At 36.8% G+C, this 20,124-nt stretch overlaps 1 protein-coding gene across 1 annotated transcript in view; it reads right to left on the reverse strand.

The window, feature by feature from the left end:
• The window catches only part of lrrc1 (leucine rich repeat containing 1), a 52,586-nt gene that overhangs the window by 20,078 nt on the left and 12,384 nt on the right, over positions 1–20,124 (reverse strand). The window contains exons 2-8 of the mRNA XM_067385457.1: positions 16,020–16,137; positions 9,903–9,981; positions 9,047–9,136; positions 4,131–4,187; positions 3,934–3,997; positions 497–571; positions 205–349 (exon numbers count right to left, since the gene is read on the reverse strand). Coding sequence (XP_067241558.1) covers positions 205–349; positions 497–571; positions 3,934–3,997; positions 4,131–4,187; positions 9,047–9,136; positions 9,903–9,981; positions 16,020–16,137 — 628 coding nt within the window. The remainder of the gene's footprint in view (positions 1–204; positions 350–496; positions 572–3,933; positions 3,998–4,130; positions 4,188–9,046; positions 9,137–9,902; positions 9,982–16,019; positions 16,138–20,124) is intronic.

Raw genomic sequence — 20,124 nt, forward strand, 5'->3', positions numbered from 1 at the left:
ATCAGCAGGTTAAACATCTGTTCTGTTCATATAAGCTCTGAAAAAAAAAAAAAAAAAAAAAAAAAAAACTCATTTTCTGGTTTCATTTGTCACTTTGATTAAAAACAAACCCCATCAATCTCTATCAATCATCTTATTACTGCAGGTCACAAAGGTCAACGACACACAGAAGCACACTTTAACACTCAGGGCTTAAAGACTGACCTATGCCCTCCGGCAGCATGTCTATGAGGTTCTGGGACACCAGCAGGTCAGTGAGGGAAAGAAGGTTTCCCATCTCCTCTGGGAGGCGCTCTAACTTGTTTTCCGATACATCCAGACACGTAAGGCTTCTCATACTACCCAGTTCCTGAGGCAGAGAAAGCACACGTGCACACAAACACACACACGTATGTTGGGGAATTTAATGCAAAATAACTCAGATAAAGAGCCAACAGCTGACAGATCCGACAGTTTTTGAGAATGACATCAACAGGACATTTCAGAAATACTTTACCGGTGGTATTTCAGACAGCTGGTTTCCGTCCAGCCACAGGTCTTTCAGGCTGATGAGACAGCCTATTGTCTCAGGCTGCAAGAAAACAAGTTTGACAGAGTTCAGATGCAGCAGCAAGAACACAGCAGGTGACTGTTACCGGCGGACACAAGAATGCAGGCCAATGAGAAACACTCGTGAAATGGCATTCCAGTGCAGACTGTGTTAAGTCCACCAGAGCCCTGCGTCTGTCAAACAGGGTCACATTCAGAGAAACAAGGGGTTTAAACCTGGACAAACAGCAGAAGACTAAATCAACAAGCCAATGTTCCAATTAATGTGTGAATCTCAAGAGAAACATGTTTCACACCAAAATAAACAGACAACAAAATAGCATTTTGCATAAAGTAAACAAATGACATTTTGAGTATTAATATTTTATTTATTTAAATTTTATTTTTTGCATTGTGACATTTTCATGACAATTAAGTCGCCATGAAATCAGCTGGTCGATTCTTATTCTTTATGCCATAATTTCAGTGTTATTAGAAGTGATTTATCCAAGTGCATCATTATTATTATTATTATTTCATGTGGCCTTGTAATCAAAAACATTAACATCCCCATCACTCCGGCAATGACATTTCTTCTTCATTGCTGACTTTAAGAACATTTTCCCCAAATTCACATTCTTGTAATGCAATAAATGAATAAATACGACATAAAATACTTCTATATTATGTTAGCATTTCACATCATTCCTTTATTCAAATTATTATTTTTTTTAATCCAGTGATTTTTAGTGTGCCAACTGTCATGAAATTAAAAAAGGGCCTCATTCATGAAACACAAGCAGAATCATTTTTTAGTTAAGCTGTTCACAAGTCGTTCTGATTTAATGTAATTAAAATTAATATGGAAATATTGAATAATTTATTAATTAAATTATATTAAAAATAAGAAACTAAAGCTGCCAGTAGGGGGCAGTAAATGTCTTAATGATTAAGTCATTGAGTCATTCATTCATTCATTCATTCATTCATTTGATTCGTTCAAACAGCTGATTCATTCAGGAGTGAAGTAAATTCATGAATTTTCACTTGATTTGTTCAAAACACGGATTTAGAAATGAATTGCCACTGTGTGTTGCTCAGAGACAAACAGTTCTGCTTTGTCTATATTTTTGTTGTCAAAATCAAGCAAAAACAGATAATACTGTGTCTTAACACAATATTAACTTATTTATTGAACTGTTGTTTAAAATCAGTATCACAATTCAGGACAAACGCAGCACTCATGTGATAATGCTTCACTACTATCATAAGATATAAAAATGGAGATAAAATCTCAAACAGGAGCCTTTTTTTCCCCATATCTTGAATTTTAGGGACATTCTAACTGCATTCTATAGGCTCCATCATGCAGTGAGTTCTTACCTGCATCATGTTCATCGTTAATTAACTGTATGAAATGTCACATGACCTACTAAGGTCTGGAGGAGGGCAAGTGCATTAAATGCATTAATAATTTTAACTTGTTAAATCGACAGCCCTAGGAAACAGTAATACTTTAAAATTTACCAAATAAAAACAAAATATCTGAGTTACTTTCTCAAATAAGTAACGCTAGGAAGTGAGACACGGTAGACACGATTAACCGGCAGAAATTTGTCAACCAGTAGGAATTTTGGACTATTGTCTCTATCGCGGTTACACTAATGTGACGTTGCTGTGCTGCACGGTCATGAAAGCTTATCGTTTGCATGCGTTTGTAAGCATTGTGGTTTAAAAACGGATGATTTTAAACAACTGAACCGCAATTAGCAGTGAAAGAGAACTCATTTCAGTATATGTGTGCTCTCTCTCGAGCCTGAACCTGAAGTCCGGACACGAACTAGTGTCTCCTTGTGCATAGATGCAGGATATGTCACAGCGCCACCCACAAGACTATTGCTCCTACATAACAGCTTATTTTTACATTGAGTATCCAGGTGGCATAAACAAACATAACTTGTGGCGCGCTCTCAGAGTATGCATTTATTTGTCATTTTTACTGACAGAAATGGAGTGTAAAATTGAACTTCATAGATTTCTTATCTTGTGGCCCCCTCTATAGGACAGCATTAGTATTACGGCCAATGTAAATCTATGGGATTTTTTGGAGTTTTGATCGTAATTTATATGAAAACCATTAAGTCTGATCAGTTAGAAAAGATATAGTACATTAAAATATTAGTTCACTAAGGATTAGTTCACTTTCAAATTAAAACTTCCTGATAATTTACTCAACCCAATGTCATCCAAGATGTTCATGTGTTTCTTTCTTCAGTCAAAAAGAAATTAAGGTTTTTGAGGAAAACATTCCACGATTTTTCTCCATGTAATGGACTACACTGGGGTTCAACGGGTTGAAGGTCCAAATGTCAGTTTCAGTGCAGCTTCAAAGAGCTCTACATGATCCCAGACGAGGAATAAGAGTCTAATCTAGAGAAACCATCGGCCATTTTCTAAAAAAAAATTAAAAAGGATATACTTTTTAACCACAAATGCTCATCTTGCACTAGCTCTTCTTCTTGTTGCAGAATTCTGGCAGTATAGACACTGATAAGTGTATTACTGCCCTCTACAGGTCAAAGTTTGAACTAATTCTAATATACTTGCACTAACATATTGTATATGAGAATTTAGTTTAAATCTTTGACCTGTGAAGGGCAGTAATAATAGAAGAAGAAGAAGAGCTAGTGCAAGATGAGCATTTGTGGTATATATATATATATATATATATATATATATATATATATATATATATATATATATATATATTATATATTATATATTATATTATATTATATTATATTATATTATATTATATTATATTATATTATATTATATTATATTATATTATATTATATTATATATATACACACATATACACACCACAAATGCTCATCTTGCACTAGCTCTTCTTCAAAAACCTTCATTTATTTTTGACTGAAGAAAGAAAGACATGAACATCTTGGATGACATGGGGGGTGAGTAAATTATCAGGTAATTTTAATTTGAAGGTGAACTAATCCTTTAAGTCAGAACAGTATGAAGGTCTTCTACAAAGTTGTCATGTTGATGGTGTCAAAATCACATTATCAGTTACTAGTCAACATCAAGCTTAAAACATCATGGCAGAGCATTAAAGTTGACTAGTCTGTGCAACCCCTAACACACACACACATATATTATATACACACACACACACACACACACACACACACATACATTGAGGCCCAGTAACTTTATGTAAAATAAAGCATGTAAAATGACCTTCATCATATTCTGGCTAATAATCCAGAGATGGCGTGACAGCAGACATGTCCCAAGCCTTGTGTAGCAGCTAAAGCCATATTATTATTATCTATTGTATATAGTCATTTTAAAGCACGCTGTGAATATATCAACACTTACCAAATTATACAGTTCATTGCTTCCTACATCCAGTTCTTCAAGTTTATGAAGTTGAGACAGAGACCTGATTGAAACAAAATAGAATAAACATTCACTTGCTTCTAACTTATGCATGCGCGCACACACACACACACACACACACACACACACACACACACACACACACACACACACAGCATTGTGAGGTGTGCACTTACTCTGGTAAATATGTCAGCAAATTCTCTCTGAGTTCCAGTGATACCAAGTTACAGAGGCTAGATGAACAAAGAAACATTGCACAATATTAAATTGTGTGTCTACATTTAAACCTTAAAACGTTTTGAGCAGTAGATTATCTTATCATGATGCATTTACTTTTCAGGGCCACTGTACAGGAACTATTATGCTTAATATGACCTATTATATTCCATCTTCATCTTTCTTTAGTGTGTCATATTGCCATTTGAGCATGAAAAAGCTCTGCAAAGCTCCAGTTCTTCTCTAAATATCAGTGTCAGTGTTTCTGAACTCCTGAAACACCTCCATTGAGTTTTCTTCACAATATTCCTCATTTAAATAATTCATATGCAGAATGAAGGGGTGGGGCCTGGTTGAGTTAGTTAGTAGTGTGGGTTGAATCTGGCGGTTATGGTAAGGGGCGGGACATTTCCCAAACACCAATCACAACGCACTGCTCCAGCCGACCAATCAGAGCACATTGTGTTTTTCAGAAGGCGGGGCTTCATAGAGACAGGAACTAAACAGAGCGTTAATGACAGACTGGGAAGAGAGGAGCTGCAACAATGGAGAATATGAGGAAAATAATCTACATTTAAGCAGGAAAACCTGCTCTAGTAAAGCCCAAAAACAACATCAAGGCTATGTAAAAGGGCCATTAAAGACCATCAAAAGAATACCAAGATGGCTCATTCAGAAACCAACATGGTAATGAAGTCTCAACCACCTTCACATATAAATTGTAGTGCCTTCAAATCATCCTGACCTGCTTGTTTTTGGATTGTGGGGCAAACCAGAGCTCCCAGAGCAAACCCACACCAGCACAGGCCTACTTATTCATCTTCATTTTCTATTAAAAAAATAATATCCACTGAGATAAGGTTCATCTATCAGAGAGAGGGGCGACGCGCTGTGGAAAGTACACTTAACACACATCCTGAGATAGCAATCACAATCTTCTAGTGCACTCAGCGTGAATCCTCAGTGACGAGCACACGTTCACCGCTCTGAGCCTCACAGACGGAGCCACAACAGTTCAGTTTATTTATTTGAAGGCTTTCAGGGGGCTTTCTGCTATTTAAAACCTGATATGGTTTTAAAAACAATAACTACACCAAATTAAGTAACAGTCAACAGGAGGGCAAGCGGACTTCCCTGTTCAAACTGAACACAAGCCAGTCATTCAGAGATAAGACCACTCACATTTCAAGAAAAACAACTTTCATGGTTAAAGGGTTTAATTTTTCAGTGGACGGATCAGAAAACAAATTGAAAGTGTGGCTATTTGACCTCTTCGGTCAGTCACACGGACAGCTTGATTTACAGGACAGGAAATGCTGCTATTTGTCACTTTAACTCTATGAAAATTTAATCAAACCAGAGAAGGGACAAAGGTTCAGCACGCTTTCAAACGTCTGGAGCTCAAGGCTACAGAGACAGCTAAAGTCACACAGACATTAATCAGGTTTGTCTCCTGAAATGAAAACGGAGAGAATAAAAGAGGATTATTAGTCGAGGCTGTAGCGAAAGGGATATTTCAATTCCACAAACTAAAGCCTTTGAATACTGCAGTAATAACTTTCTGCCATCACTGCAGGGAGAAAATGATGTACATCTATGTTTTCATTTGCTATTGTGAAAATGATCAGCAGAAGTGTTGATATAGTTGAGGGATGTGTGTGACTGAGGAAACTGCAGTATGTTCAGAGAGAGGATGACAACGAGAAATGTCAGCTTAAAGATCACACGGTAATCACTCTGGGATTGATATCTGTAAAAATCTCTCCTCGTTGACCAGCGGTCAAGTCTTTCTGCCTCTTCTCTCTCCATGGAGCAAGATTAAACCATCGACAAGAAACCATCTTTTATTCCTCTTTCAGGCATTGTGCTTAAAACTGGCATTTTTGCGTACATAAATGTACAAAAGGCAAGCACAAATTTGCCCTAAATTTTCATAATGCCCATACATTTTTACAGCCAGTTCAACAAATACTACCATGATGTACAAAAAAAAAAAAAAAAAGTTAACTTTTTTTTGCCATTGCAGTAATAATAATTAGTGTCCACACCAATGCCAGGCCTGGACCGGCCATCGGGAGCCAGTTGGCGACTGATTTGGCTCATACCCCGTTTTATTTTCTTTGTTAATATCATAATTATTTTATATTATTGCCTGTCACAGGCACGGATTATGACGTGATCATGCCCTGGGCACTGACCTGTCTAAATGTCCCCATGGGGAGGGGGGGTTGGTGACAGAGCATGTGAGCGAAGCGGAGCGGTGTGGTGCGGCCCGAGCGAACGCTCCACTCATGTTCTGCTCACGCTCAAACCCCACTCTGATATTACATTTCTCTGCACTATACGTCTTCATGCTTGTAATGGATTTCTTGAATGTCTCAATGGACTATATGCACGGAGCGTTCTTTAGAACTTCCGCATTAATATAAGCCAGCTCGAAAACTTCCGGCGAGAGTCATGTGCTGGTGTGTTGAGCATCAGTAGTGTAATACTTAGTTTATAATCAGAATATAGTCACTTAAATAGTGTGGCATAGCATTAATTTAGTTATTCAAACGCAAGACAGCATAAAAAATAAATAAATAAAGACGTATCTCAATGTTCCTCCTCGGCTAAATTCAATTCGACCATCAGTTTTCACACTTTTATGTGGAAAAAAAGCTTCAAAAATTAAATATTTATTGTGCACTTTAGTTAGATTAATTGAATAAATGTGTGTTTTCACAAGTGTGGCCAGACGTAGCAAAATTACTGACCTGTTCAGGGCTACAAGTGCAGGATAGTTTCTTCTGTCAATAGGCTACTGTAGCTTTGTCCTCATTAACTTAGCAGTTAAACTGCAAATGTTAGAAGTAGCACCTCATTACTACCGTCACTCAAAATTCTGTACGCTAAAGGACATCATTATTATCTACAGTAAAGTTGCATTACATTCATTTAACAGGTAGGGAGGGAGCTAGTGCAGACAACATCAAAAATATTTTTGTCAATATAATGCAATGCATGTTCAGTATTAGGATTTTTCTGTAAAGTTACTGTAATGATTCAGTTATCATTGCACTAATTTTGACATTTAGGCAATTTAGAAAGAGAGACAGAGAGATATCAGGAAAAATAAAGCTTAGGCCATGCCCCTGTGGCATTTTTTTCCTTACATTACTTTTACTTTTATACTTTAAGTAGTTTTGAAACCAGTACTTTTACTTGAGTAACAAGCTTGAGTTGATACTTCAACTTCTACAGAAGTCTTTTTAAACCCTAGTATCTATACTTCTACCTGAGTAATGAATGTGAATACTTCTGACACCAGTGTCCGGCCCTGATCAACACAATAATGTTCTGTTTATTATAAGTGCACACTGCAGTTTTGTCGTCTACCGCTTTAAATTCTTGATCACTATAAAGCATGATGGATTCTGATTGGCTGTCCATGATTTTATTGTTCATCAGCTGAAAATAATCACATCGTTCCTCTGTGCCGCTATCATTATAGTTGTGCTGTTCTTTTATCTTCCTTGGTGTGAACGGGCATTTGTAGTTGATTAATTTGTAAAATTCACTATTCATATTCAAACTCACTATTAATAAAAGGAATAATCAGGGAATTTCTAGACACCTTCTGAAGGGTCAGGCCGCCAGTGAAATGAGATAAAGTGATGACAGGCACGAAACAGGAAATTACACAGGAAATGAAGAGAGCCATGGAATCACACAAGGGAGAGAAAACAAAAGCTACCCAGACATTTCCCACATTTCAATCTGAAAGATGTCCAAGTTACTAAAGAGACAATGCCGAGAGGTGATATTAACATACACTGGAATAACAGGCCGAGCCACTCACATGCATGCCGGGCTGTTTTTAGGAAACAATATGTCGTCCTGGAGACTGTGTCATGGTGCACTCAGCAGCTAAAGAAATACAGCCAAACATTGACCAATCATAGACTAAACTACACAAACCACTGGAAGACTGGAAGTCTCAACAGGTTCACATTCATACAAGGTCAAAAACACTTTGAATTTCTCATAATATGCACTGCAGCATCAGCTCTTTTCTCTCAGTGTCTGAAACGGTTCGATCAAGGATTTGGTCTCTCTAAAGCCCGCCTTTCCAAGAGATTGCTCTGCTCTGATTGGTCAGATGGCCCAGTCTGTTGCGATTGATCGACCGCTTCCAGCACGTTAGAAACCAAACGGCCATTACCATATCGGAATTTTTAGCCCTTCCTCAATGATGTCATTGTTTGTGGACAGCCAATGAAGACCATAGGCTGGCATTATGTAAATTTGTTACAAACCCACGTAGGTTCGAGCAGGAAGTGAGACTGGAATTAGTGACGACTCGTTTCAGCAGTTCAGAATCACTTTTTTCTTTTGGGAGACAAAAGCTCCATTTATCTACACTTTGATCTTTAAAACTGTGCAGAACTTTTACATTCACAAACAGCTGCTATATTACACACTGCATTAAAGTTAATACAGTATCTGACAAAAAGCATAATAGGAACACCTTAATGAAACTGATTTGAAAATGTGGAGTCAACTGTCTGAAATCAGAGACATAGATTTAGTTATTTCAATAACATATCAGTAATAGACATCAAATCATGGGATATTATTACTATAGCTATTCAAAGCTTTTCAGATACTGATATAGTGTATATCAGTGTATATGCTCAACAAATGCAACACAGGGAGGAAAGACATCACAACGAGGGTGGATAATAGTAAATAAAGTCAGTCCATCTAAATCATATCATAAGAGAAAATATATTGCAAACCAAGAGCCACTCTCAATAAAACGAGTGTGCATGAAACACAGGACTGCAGCTGAAAGATGCACAACAGAGGAAGAAAAGAAAAAAAAAACACTTACTTTCCAATGTTGTCTGGAAGTGCTTGTAAAGAAATGTCATTGATGGAAAGGCATGTTAAATTCTGTAATTCTGGAAAACTATCTGGCAACCTGAAACAAAACAAAAACAAACATACAACTCACAGTTCACAGCGGGAATGACAAAGAGATAAATAACTGATGAAGAGGACAGGTGAAAGACATGATCGCTCACTTCTCTATATTAATGACCACACGAAACAAAACAAAAAACTGCTAACAAGACAGATCTGCCAGTAAACTAAACCATAAGGTTAAAAAAATAACCAGAGAATACAGCAGGGGTCAAACATTGTAACATCCAGCAAAATGGGAGAATAAATCAGCAAACTGGGCCAAAGTGGATCCAGTGCTAATGCATAACGCATGACCTGTCAAGCACAACGCTGCTATTAGGATATCATCAATAAACCGTATTTGTGTGGTGTATTACACATGCAATTAAGACGCGTTTAAAGAAGCACCCACACACCACAATAAGCTCAAATGACTGTAGATCAGTGTACAGCTTTCAGAGGAGCTACTATTGTCTATCCCCAATTTAAAGTGGCTAAGTTTCTCTTAAAAAAAAAAGCAAAAAAAGCAGTAGTTAACTTCACAACAAGCTACCAACAAAAGTATCCTTTTAATTATACTAGATTTATTTATCTGACATGAACACAATTAAAATCTAGGGTCACAACATCAAAACTGTACCCTACTTTAGTACTCCATCTTGAAAACCTATGATAAACAGCATTACTGCAGTAAATATATAGCATTTCTTAATGAACAGACACCATATATTAGGAGTTTTAGCAGTTATGCAGGAGCAGAAGATGAAACGCACATCAATTACCTTGTCAAAGGATTTCCACTAAAATCTGCTACTTGGAGGGTTTTACAATATGAAATGCTTTCAGGGAGTTCCATAATGTCTGTGAGAGAAAAAAAAAAAAAGATGAAACAGATTTAATCCACTTACAACAATAAAAACCTTGCAATATTCAAAACAATGGCTTTGTACCAAAACCTACAAAGCTGCCCATGTAGGCAGCATTTTAAGGCATCATTGGTACACTTCCAACATGAAGGCAGTGATACAGTTTCCCATGATCTTGCCCAACAATTGAGATTTAACACAAAACTCCATTGGAATCAGCTGTGAGTTGAGTACACGGTGCGCTTCAAGTGAGGAGCTCTATAGTGGCGTTGATTTCGGAAGTATTTGTTCGAGAGTTTTAAGCTATGAGGTGAATTACAACATTACAATCTTTAATTTGAAGAAATAAAGTATTTGAAAATCAGACAAAGTTACAAGACATAGTGAGGGAAAGTATGGGAGGCAGTTCTCTCCCGCTCCCAAACTCATTCACACACGCTCTATCACAGTCTCTTGCACTATCAATCTTGTTGGAAAGGTCTTGATTGTGTCTTGAGCTACGATTGACCCAAGTTTGGGAATTACTTGCTGAGGCCTTCGCAAGTTATAAGCTGCAAAGTCTGAGCTCGTGGATGGGACCTTCAGGTTTGTCTGATGTCTCACTAAAATTCAGTGAATGAATCTCCATTGCTCTCGGATGCAAGTAATTTCATGCAGTCCTGCTCACTAAAAGATTTATCTGCTGGATAAATTAATAAATAAAAAAATAGGTACATTTCAAACAATAGATAATTTATATCAGCAACATATCATCATATCGCCCAGTCCTAAAAATGCTCTGTATTAAAGGGGTGGTGGGTTATGATTTTACTTTTTTAACTTTAGTTAGTGTGCAATCAGGGTTGGGAAGGTTACCTTTAGAATGTATTTCACTACAGATTACAAAATACATGCTTTAAAAAGTGATCTGTAACGCATTTCGTTACATTACTCAACTTTAGTAACTTAATCTAAATACTTTGGATTACTTTGAAATACTTAACATTAAGGACCATATTAACTTGATGTTCTGTTTACAACCTGTAAATAAAAATGACCTCCATTTGGTTTTCCACTAAATTCTATTTTTAACATCAGTTACAAAATATATAGCTGCAGTCTATTAGACATAACCTATGTGTTGGTAAAGAATTTCAATATCTTGATAAACAAATTAAGAAAATATTTGTTTCTTTTAACATCACATCCATATATAATTACTTTTGATATATCATTCCTAAAATATATTTTTATATTTGTAAAGATGTGCATCAGAAGGATTATAAAATATTAAATAACAATAAAATATTAATAATAATATAGGTTGTTTTATAGGTATATAGAGTCGAATTGTTAAACAATTTAAACCACTGTGTCAAAGTTTGTTTGTAACATTTAGAATGTTTATAAAGAAAATGAAGTGAAATGTCTACCCAATAATCCCGAGAGAAGGCGTATATTCAAAGCTGACACACCTACGATTTCTCAACAGTTTTTTGCATCTCTCCACCACCACAATTTACAGGTTTGGAAAAAAATATGATCATTTTGTGTGAACTATCCCTAGTATAAATATGTTTATACTGATATTTAACCTTAGTGCACCGATAGCGGCATTAATATTAACCATATAAACAACAAACAGCAAAGAAAAAAAAAAACTTTTTTTTTTTTAAATAATCCTTTATTTATTTTTTTAATTATTATTAGTGATGCACCTATTTTGATTTTTCATAGCCAACAGAAGCAAATTGGCCGATTCTGATAAATTTGCTTTAATCTGCAAACAGTATTTGTTGTTTGTTTGTTCAAAAAATATGTGTAGTTCTTTGATATTAGAGGCAAACACTGGATTTTTATCACAATCCCAACAAAGATGTTATGAACATGAGCATGATCATTTGTTTTTCATTTCAATTATTGTATAATTTCAAGATTAACAGCAAAAACAGCCTGGTCTGACTTTAGCTTTGTGAAATTATGCTACATAAGACACCTGCATAAAATGTAAATTCACTCTCTGACAGTAGGTGGCGCTTATGGAACAGCAGCGATATAGCATTTCCATGGTTACCACTATATACAAAGCAGTGCTGCACTGGAGATAAGAGGAAAAACCACAAAACCTTTCTGAAGACAGTTCCCTTCAGAGATACATTCATATCACCCCCAATTTAATATTTATATTGTTCTTCCTATATTTCGCGAGCAGTGAGCCTGTGCATGGTGCAGTATTTCCTCTGCGGCGCGTCTGTTCTCCTCTTTTCAGTGTGTGCCCGTGTTAACGTCCTGTTGACAGGCTTACTAAATTTTTCCTGAAATTTTGGGAAATTATTACAAAGCTGTTTGTTTGCAAGCCCGGAATAAAGATCAAAATAAAACTAAAATACCTTTGGATTTATGACCAGTGGACTACTAACGTTACATATTTTTGATCATGAACTCACGTGCGCCATATAAACATTTGGAATGAATGAATTATTACGATTTGAAGTTTGTCTGTAAACTACACCAAAAAAATTGTCTTTATAAAACATTTAACGCATGATTAAGTGGATGTTAATTCTAAGAGGATTTTGTGTTATTTTTCAAACACCTAATAAATTCTTATAAATATTATACGTAGGCTAATGATAACCATATAAAGCTCTAAGTATTAGTAAATAGGAAAATACAAATACCAAGAACAGCTTATAGGCCTACCTCAAGATGCTTTTTCAGATTAGATGTTGAATCCTTTGAAGCCGATCAAAGTATTGCTGCAGGTAAACATAGCTTGCATTGCACTATGATGTTACTGTACGTCCTTTTTCATGTTTATAAGTAAAACTGTCTTTGAATTTCCACTAGAGAAATGCATTATGCCCTGTTTTCCTGTCCATTTTTTGTGTGTGATCTCATGTCTGCACTCTGCGGGTTGCTTTATCTGAACAGGCTGCGTGCACGCGTTTTTAAACGGATAGAGTCAGAGAATCATCAACATTGGCTCGTTGGTTAAAAATCTTCAAACAGTTTACGTTAATAGCCTATTAAATGAAATAAATGACATAAAAATTCAAAGTAATCTCTTTGGTAAACTGTAATTTGATTACCATCTATTTAAAAAGTAACTGTAACGAAATACAGTTACTCAGATTTTGTATTTTAAATACGTAACGTCGTGACATGTATTTCGTTACTCCCCAACCCTGTGTGTAATGTTGCTGTTTGATCATAAACAACATCTGCAAAGTTAAGACGCTCAAAGTTCAATGCAAAGAGAGATATTTTCTTTCACAGAAATCACTGTTTAAGAACTACAATGAGCTTCTTCCTGGGTTGGTGATATCACTAACCCTTAAATTTACATAAACCCCGCCCCCGAGAACACACAACAAACGGGGTGAGGCCAAGTTTTGTTTATAAGTTATAACCATAATTAAACTAAACTATACCTGTTCTGTCTTCATGCAGCATATATTCTCTGGCTCTGTAGGATCTTACAACAGTTCCCACATGAGCGATTTATAGATTATCATGACAGAATATGCTAATCAATGACTTTAAGATAGTTAACTCCACATCAGCTACATAAATTCATCAACTATCCATTCAGAAACGTCCTGTTGTGTTCAAAATGTTGTCACTTCTTCTTGATTCTCTCAATCATTGTCCGACTCCGGTTTGAACATAAAAGGCTGAACAGTTTCTGACATTTGCAGTGAGGTAATGCTAACAGGAGCTCTAGAAACTCCGCCCTCTTCTTGGGAGCAGCAGCTTATTTGCATTTAAAGGGACACACACAGAAACAGAGCATTTTTGCTCACCCTCAAAAAGCGCCAAATTTACATGCTATAAAAAATTATCCGTGGGGTATTGTTAGCTAAAACTTCACATACACACTCTGGGGACACCAGAGACTTCTTTTACATCATGCAAAAGTGACATTATAGGACCCCTTTAAAGCATATAGTATGGTATTATAGACATATATGACCATCTGTAAAGCAGCTCTGAAACTATGTGTTTTAAGAATTCGTGGCCACGATTTACATATGTAAGCCATTCACCTTGAACCGCTATGCATTCATTTTTTTCAAAGAAAGAGAAATGTGTAAAGATCTAGCATTAAAGGTGCCCTAGAATCAAAAATTGAATTTACCTTGGCATAGTTAAATAACAAGAGTACAGAACGTGGAAATGAATTGTGACGTAACAGTCGGGATCATTAATATGTATGACCCCAATATTTGCATATGCCAGCTCATGTTCAAGGCATTACACAAGGGCAGCCAGTATTAACGTCTGGATCTGTGCACAGCTGAATCATCAGACTAGGTAAGCAAGCAAGAACAACAGCGAAAAATGGCAGATGGAGCAATAATAACTGACATGATCCATGATATCATGATATTTTTAGTGATATTTGTAAATTGTCTTTCTAAATGTTTCGTTAGCATGTTGCTAATGTACTGTTAAATGTGGCTAAAGTTACCATCGTTTATTACTGTATTCACAGAGATGAATACAGTGTTTAATTTTTAAACACTTGCAGTCTGTATAATTCATAAACACAACTTCATTCTTTATAAATCTCTCCAACAGTGTGTAATGTTAGCTTTAGCCACGGAGCACTATCAAACTCATTCAGAATCAAATGTAAACATCCAAATAAATACTATACTCACATGATCCGAAGCATGCATGCAGTATGCATGACGAACACTTTGTAAAGATCCATTTGAGGGTTATATTAGCTGTGTGAACTTTGTTTATGCACTGTATTATAGTCAACAGCAGGGGGGGCAGGGAACATGAGATTTAAAGGGGCCGCAGCGCAAATCGGTGCATAGTTAATGATGCCCCAAAATAGGCAGCTAAAAAAAAATGTATTAAAAAAAATCTATGGGGTATTTTGAGCTGAAACTTCACAGACATATTCAGGGGACACCTTAGACTTATATTACATCTTGTGAAAGAACGTTCTAGGGCACCTTTAAAGATCAAATCATTGACAAGTATCTTTTCTTATAAAATCAGTAATCGGTGTTGAACTAATGTGGTCTGACAACTTTAACATAAGCTTAAACCATCGATCAACAACCTCACAGCTCACAGCGTTCAAAGTCAGTTGCCTATAGAGAAACTGAATGGGATTTTTACTTCCAGAACCAAAGTGTTGCACTTAATTTGCTGCTGCCTAATTACAGCCTATTTCGGTCCCTGGCAGCCGGGTTACAGGTCCCTTACCTGCCTATGAGAGCACTAGACAGCAAGGTAGCTCACAAGGGTTTGGAACAAAGCCAATGTTTCAGTCATTTATGTGCATGCCATAAAAAAATGCTATAACTAAGAGAGATCAGAGTTCAACCAGAATATGACGTCATTTATTTTTCAATTTATAAGGAAGGCACTTCCCAGATAAGACTGTGTAAACGCTCAAAGAGCACAAACTGTTCTTAAAGAGACAGTTCACCCAAGAATTAAAATTCTGTCACCATTTATTATTGATGCTCGTGTTGTTCCAAACCTGTATGCATTTCTTTCTTCTGCGGAACACAAATATATATCTATATTTTAAAGAGCATTGGGGTCTAAACAACATTCAACACCACTGACTTTCATTGCATGAACCATAAAATTAACAATACATTTTTTTGAGATATCCTCTTTGGTGTTCATAGAAGAAAGTAAGCCATACAGGTTTAGAAAGACATGAAGGAGAGTAAATGATGGCAGAATTACAAGCTTTTCATGAGAAGACACATGGCATATAAAACCACGAGACACCACAAACCATGAAGTCTAGTTTTAAAGATGGCGCTTGAACAAAAACAGTAAAAATAGCTGAAACGAAAACTCAATTTTGGGCGTGGATACGCGGTGATCCAGGCTTGGAATTACTGTGAACGACGCTGAAAAGTTGTACATAATTGCGGAGCACAGAAAACCAGCTGCTGAAATATGTTGGGCGTATGCTGGGAGCGTGTGGGAAGGGCAAGACATGGGAGGCCAACGTTTCTCAGACACTTACAGTAATTAAACAGTGGTCTGATAAACCACAGAGCTTCTTACCATTTCGAGAGATGTCTAGCTCTACGAGCTGGTTGAAGTTAGCTACATCCCCCGGCAGCCGCTGGATCTCATTGTCACTCAGGCCAAGTTTTCTCAGCTTAGTCAAATTGAAAAATTGCTGAAACAGAGCAAGAAACAACAATTAATTGCTACTGGCAGTTTGAATTCGTTATGCACGTTATTTGTAATATATATTGTATGACTGAAGGACTGATGTTTTTTGTTATGCTTTGACTTTTAAAGGGATAGTTCTCCCAAATATTACAATTCTGACATCATTTTCTTAATAGTATTTCCAAACATGTATGACTTTGCATATATGCATATTGGTTTGGAGGGTGAATTAATGATTCCATTGCCATAATTAAAAAAAATTGGGGTGAACCATACCTTTAACTTTCCAAGCTGATTGCATTAAAGTATATTACGTTAAAAAGGGGATATTGCATTTTTAAAAATCCAAGATATGAGATGAAAACATGGGATGGAAATTGTGGAAACAAGGGATGGATATATTTTATGCAATATTGCAATTTTTCGAACAAGTTTAATTGACAACTTTGGATGGAAACATGCTGTACCTTGTGACAGAATGGAATACTAGATTATTACATAATGAATATCAGGCAGTATACACTGTATAATACAGACTCTTTGTTGTCAACAAGTTGTCATTGTTATCTCATGACCATAATATTTTACATGTAAATATGCCACTCAATGATCCCCTTGTAAATAAACAACCATTTTAAATGTATTATTCAGTATTGTATAAAAGCATTGTAGGTCAAGTCAATTGCAATGCATCATGCAGTATGCTTTGTTGTATACTGCACATTTTGCAAATGTAGTAGCTTATTCCTCACATTTGTATACTACATCCTGCAGGAATAGTAAGAGCAGTACATGAGTATGCTACTCCATACATAGCCTATGCATTGTTTAGAGAGGATTATGGGTAATTCTGATGCTCTACTGACTCACATTTGAGTATTATTGACATGCTAGTCTAGAAACACAAGACACACAAACTCCCCATGCAAAAGGGGTACGAACCGTTCCAGTCAGTGTGTTCCACAATCAATCCACACAAAGAAACAAAACTAGTTAAAAAGGTTAGTAATTACTAATGTCCAGTGGCCTGGCAAAAGCGGCTCAGTGTATGGCTCTCTGTGATGTAATCAGCTATTCATGTCTATCTGCCTGACCTACTTGTTGAGTTCCTCCCACCTCTCACTGGCACCGCGGCTGATGCCGGGGAAAAAAGTACATTTGAAGCACCCCATAAAACAGCACAGTCAGACGGACGACAGAGGCCGTTAGAAACAAACAACCTGTCTGCGGTTACAAACTTCCTGTATGTGTTCAACTGCAAGACACAATCGAGAAATTTAGGAACAAATCAGGGTGCAAAATGGGTCTGCTTTACAATTTGGACATAAACTAGTAGATCCTGTTGTACTCAAACCTTACAGAAAAACTTTTTAAATCCTTAACTACACAGACCATGGGAATTGTTAGGAATTTAACATTCTGGTTCCACTTTCAATGATTATATTAATGACTCTTGTACCTCTGTAATTCAACCAACCTATAGAGTAGTGATAGACTGATATTTTGGGTTGATTAATAAGCTTATATTTGGCCATTTTGAGCCAAAAACTGCATCTGACCCTTTAGCCAATTGCATTAATTTACCGAATGTCTGGTATTTTCACACCGGAGGAACATTTTCAGAGTTCCTAACTACCGCTGAAAGTACCTACTTTTTGTCATGTTCACACCACAGGAAATGGAAATGATAATTAAGCTCCTACTTCAGAGTAGAGTCTAACCTAGCACAATAGGAACTACCAGTGAAGTATGCTGATTGGCTGGACGCATGCCATATAAAATGTCTGCACGTTGTGTTCTTGCCTCAGCCTTGATGATATGTAGCACTGCAGAAGATTGTGTCTCTTAGCTCTCCTTTTCGCCCTTTTAATCTACTTTCCATCTCTTATCACAAAACCCTCGACACACAACAAAAACAGCTCTGCTCACGGCATCCTCCATCCTTCAGTTGTTGACACTGTTGAATGCTGTGCTTAAATTACGTCGCTGTCAGCCTGCTTATGTCACTTCAGAGTTCCTACTGCCGATGCGAATGAAACCAGGAAAATGGCCCTAGGGGAAGATGTAGTTCTCGGGGAACCGCCCTGGTGGCTAGTTCCTATAACTAGCCAGTGTGAAAGCACCTTAATGTAAAGCTTACCCATCTCTCTAAAGGGGTGGTCACTTTCACCATTGATTGCAAAATTCTGCGGGCAAAATCCAGTCGTTTCATTAGGACTCCACACATTTGGGAGTTTCACGTGAGGGCGAAGCGTTCCCCGTGTGCATTTAGCTCATATTCAACTTTAATGAGTGAAAGAACTACAATCCTATGAAGCATTGCGAAATGACAATCAAACTGAAAACTATTCATTTAAAAGTCGTTGATTATGTCTATTGAAACAATATACTTTAAAAGGTGCAGTATGTAAGAATTCTGTCCGCTAGAGGTCGCTAGAGGTCTATTCAAAACAAAGGCGTAGCTTGATAATGCCAAGTTTGAGCGCGGAATCTTGGGACATGTGGTCTCCACCTCAACGGACGGTGCAAAAGAATTGGGATAGGACTCGGGAAGAAATCATGTTCATGGATGTGATTATTAACGTTACTGTAGTGTGAAGCAGAGCAGGAGTGAGTGTTGTGGAGCTGAACGAGGAGCTGGAGCGATTGATCAACACACGCCTCACGAGCAGCGGGACTTTTATTATGACACAGTCGCCGGCGCCGCTTCCGCTTTTCCGGTCATGAGTATGAGGAAACACAGCTCTGTTTATCATATTAGAGACATTTGAGCGTGTAAAAAATGATGTTATAACGTTACTCTGTGCGTTCACTCGGCGGCTGCTGTGAGACACTGTTACACACTGCAGTAAGATAGATCCATTTTACAATATCACATTAAATGCTGGATGATTGTGTTGATAAATGACATGCAATTAATTTTAAAACATATTGTATGATGGAAAAAAAGCTGTATTACTGTTACTAAAAATAAAGCTGCATCTGATTATGCTATGTTAGCTACTTCACAAAATAGTGTTTTTCTCTGAGGCATGGTAAAGCATGGTACAAAAATTAGATTTAAACAATAAGACTAAACGTGTTGAGCTATATAACAATAATTAGTTTTCTGTCTATAAATATATCAAAACAGTTGTTCCCTCGTCTATTAAAACATGTAAATATTAAAGCGTCTTTGGTGTTTCCATGGTTTCCGGAAACAGAGGGTAACACGGGTATGACGCCATTGACAGGCGACTCCTCGCACGTCCCGGAGCCTTGGATAAAATTGCAATTTTCTCACGATTTACAAATAGTTGGAAACATTTGGGATATTGTAAGTACTCAAGTGAACAAAATATATAACACTGGCCTAGAGGTTTTTGGGTATTTTACTGCAAAAATATTACATATTGCACCTTTAAGTTTATTGCTTGTTAATTATTTCCTTCGTCGTAACTCTATGATTGGGAAATTTTCTGTACAGCATCACGGGTAATGTAGTTTTTCCACAAATTCCACTGTTAAACACGATCATTCATTGAAAGTAAGCTGAAATAATGTGGGCTGGTAACTTATAACATTGATTAAGAACCTCACAGCTCACAGTAGGTCTGCCTTTCAAGGTTTATAAGTTAACATTAAACATCAATTTCCTTATGGGGAAAAAAAGAATGGAGTTTTTACTTTTGTAACCTGACTGTTTTACTCCATTCAAAAAGATCAAGTGAACTTTTGCCCTTCTGCTCAGTGGGAGGTTTCTGTCCTCTTTGAACTTGCTTTAGGACAGGGTGTTGCCTTAGTTTGCACTTTCTTAAGACAGTGACTATTTGCCCTGTTTTGCCATTTAATTTTTTGTGTCCATACATGACATCTATAAAGTTTTGAGTGACAGAAAAACCCTTGAATCTGAGGCAACAACCACCAACTAGGCCAAGACTGAGGAGAAAAAAAATATATATTTTATTTTCTTCAGGTAGGCTTTACAACTCTTTTGGACAACCAGCAGAGA

This window comes from Chanodichthys erythropterus, chromosome 5 (genome assembly GCF_024489055.1).
Source record: "Chanodichthys erythropterus isolate Z2021 chromosome 5, ASM2448905v1, whole genome shotgun sequence".
Lineage (NCBI taxonomy): Eukaryota > Metazoa > Chordata > Actinopteri > Cypriniformes > Xenocyprididae > Chanodichthys > Chanodichthys erythropterus.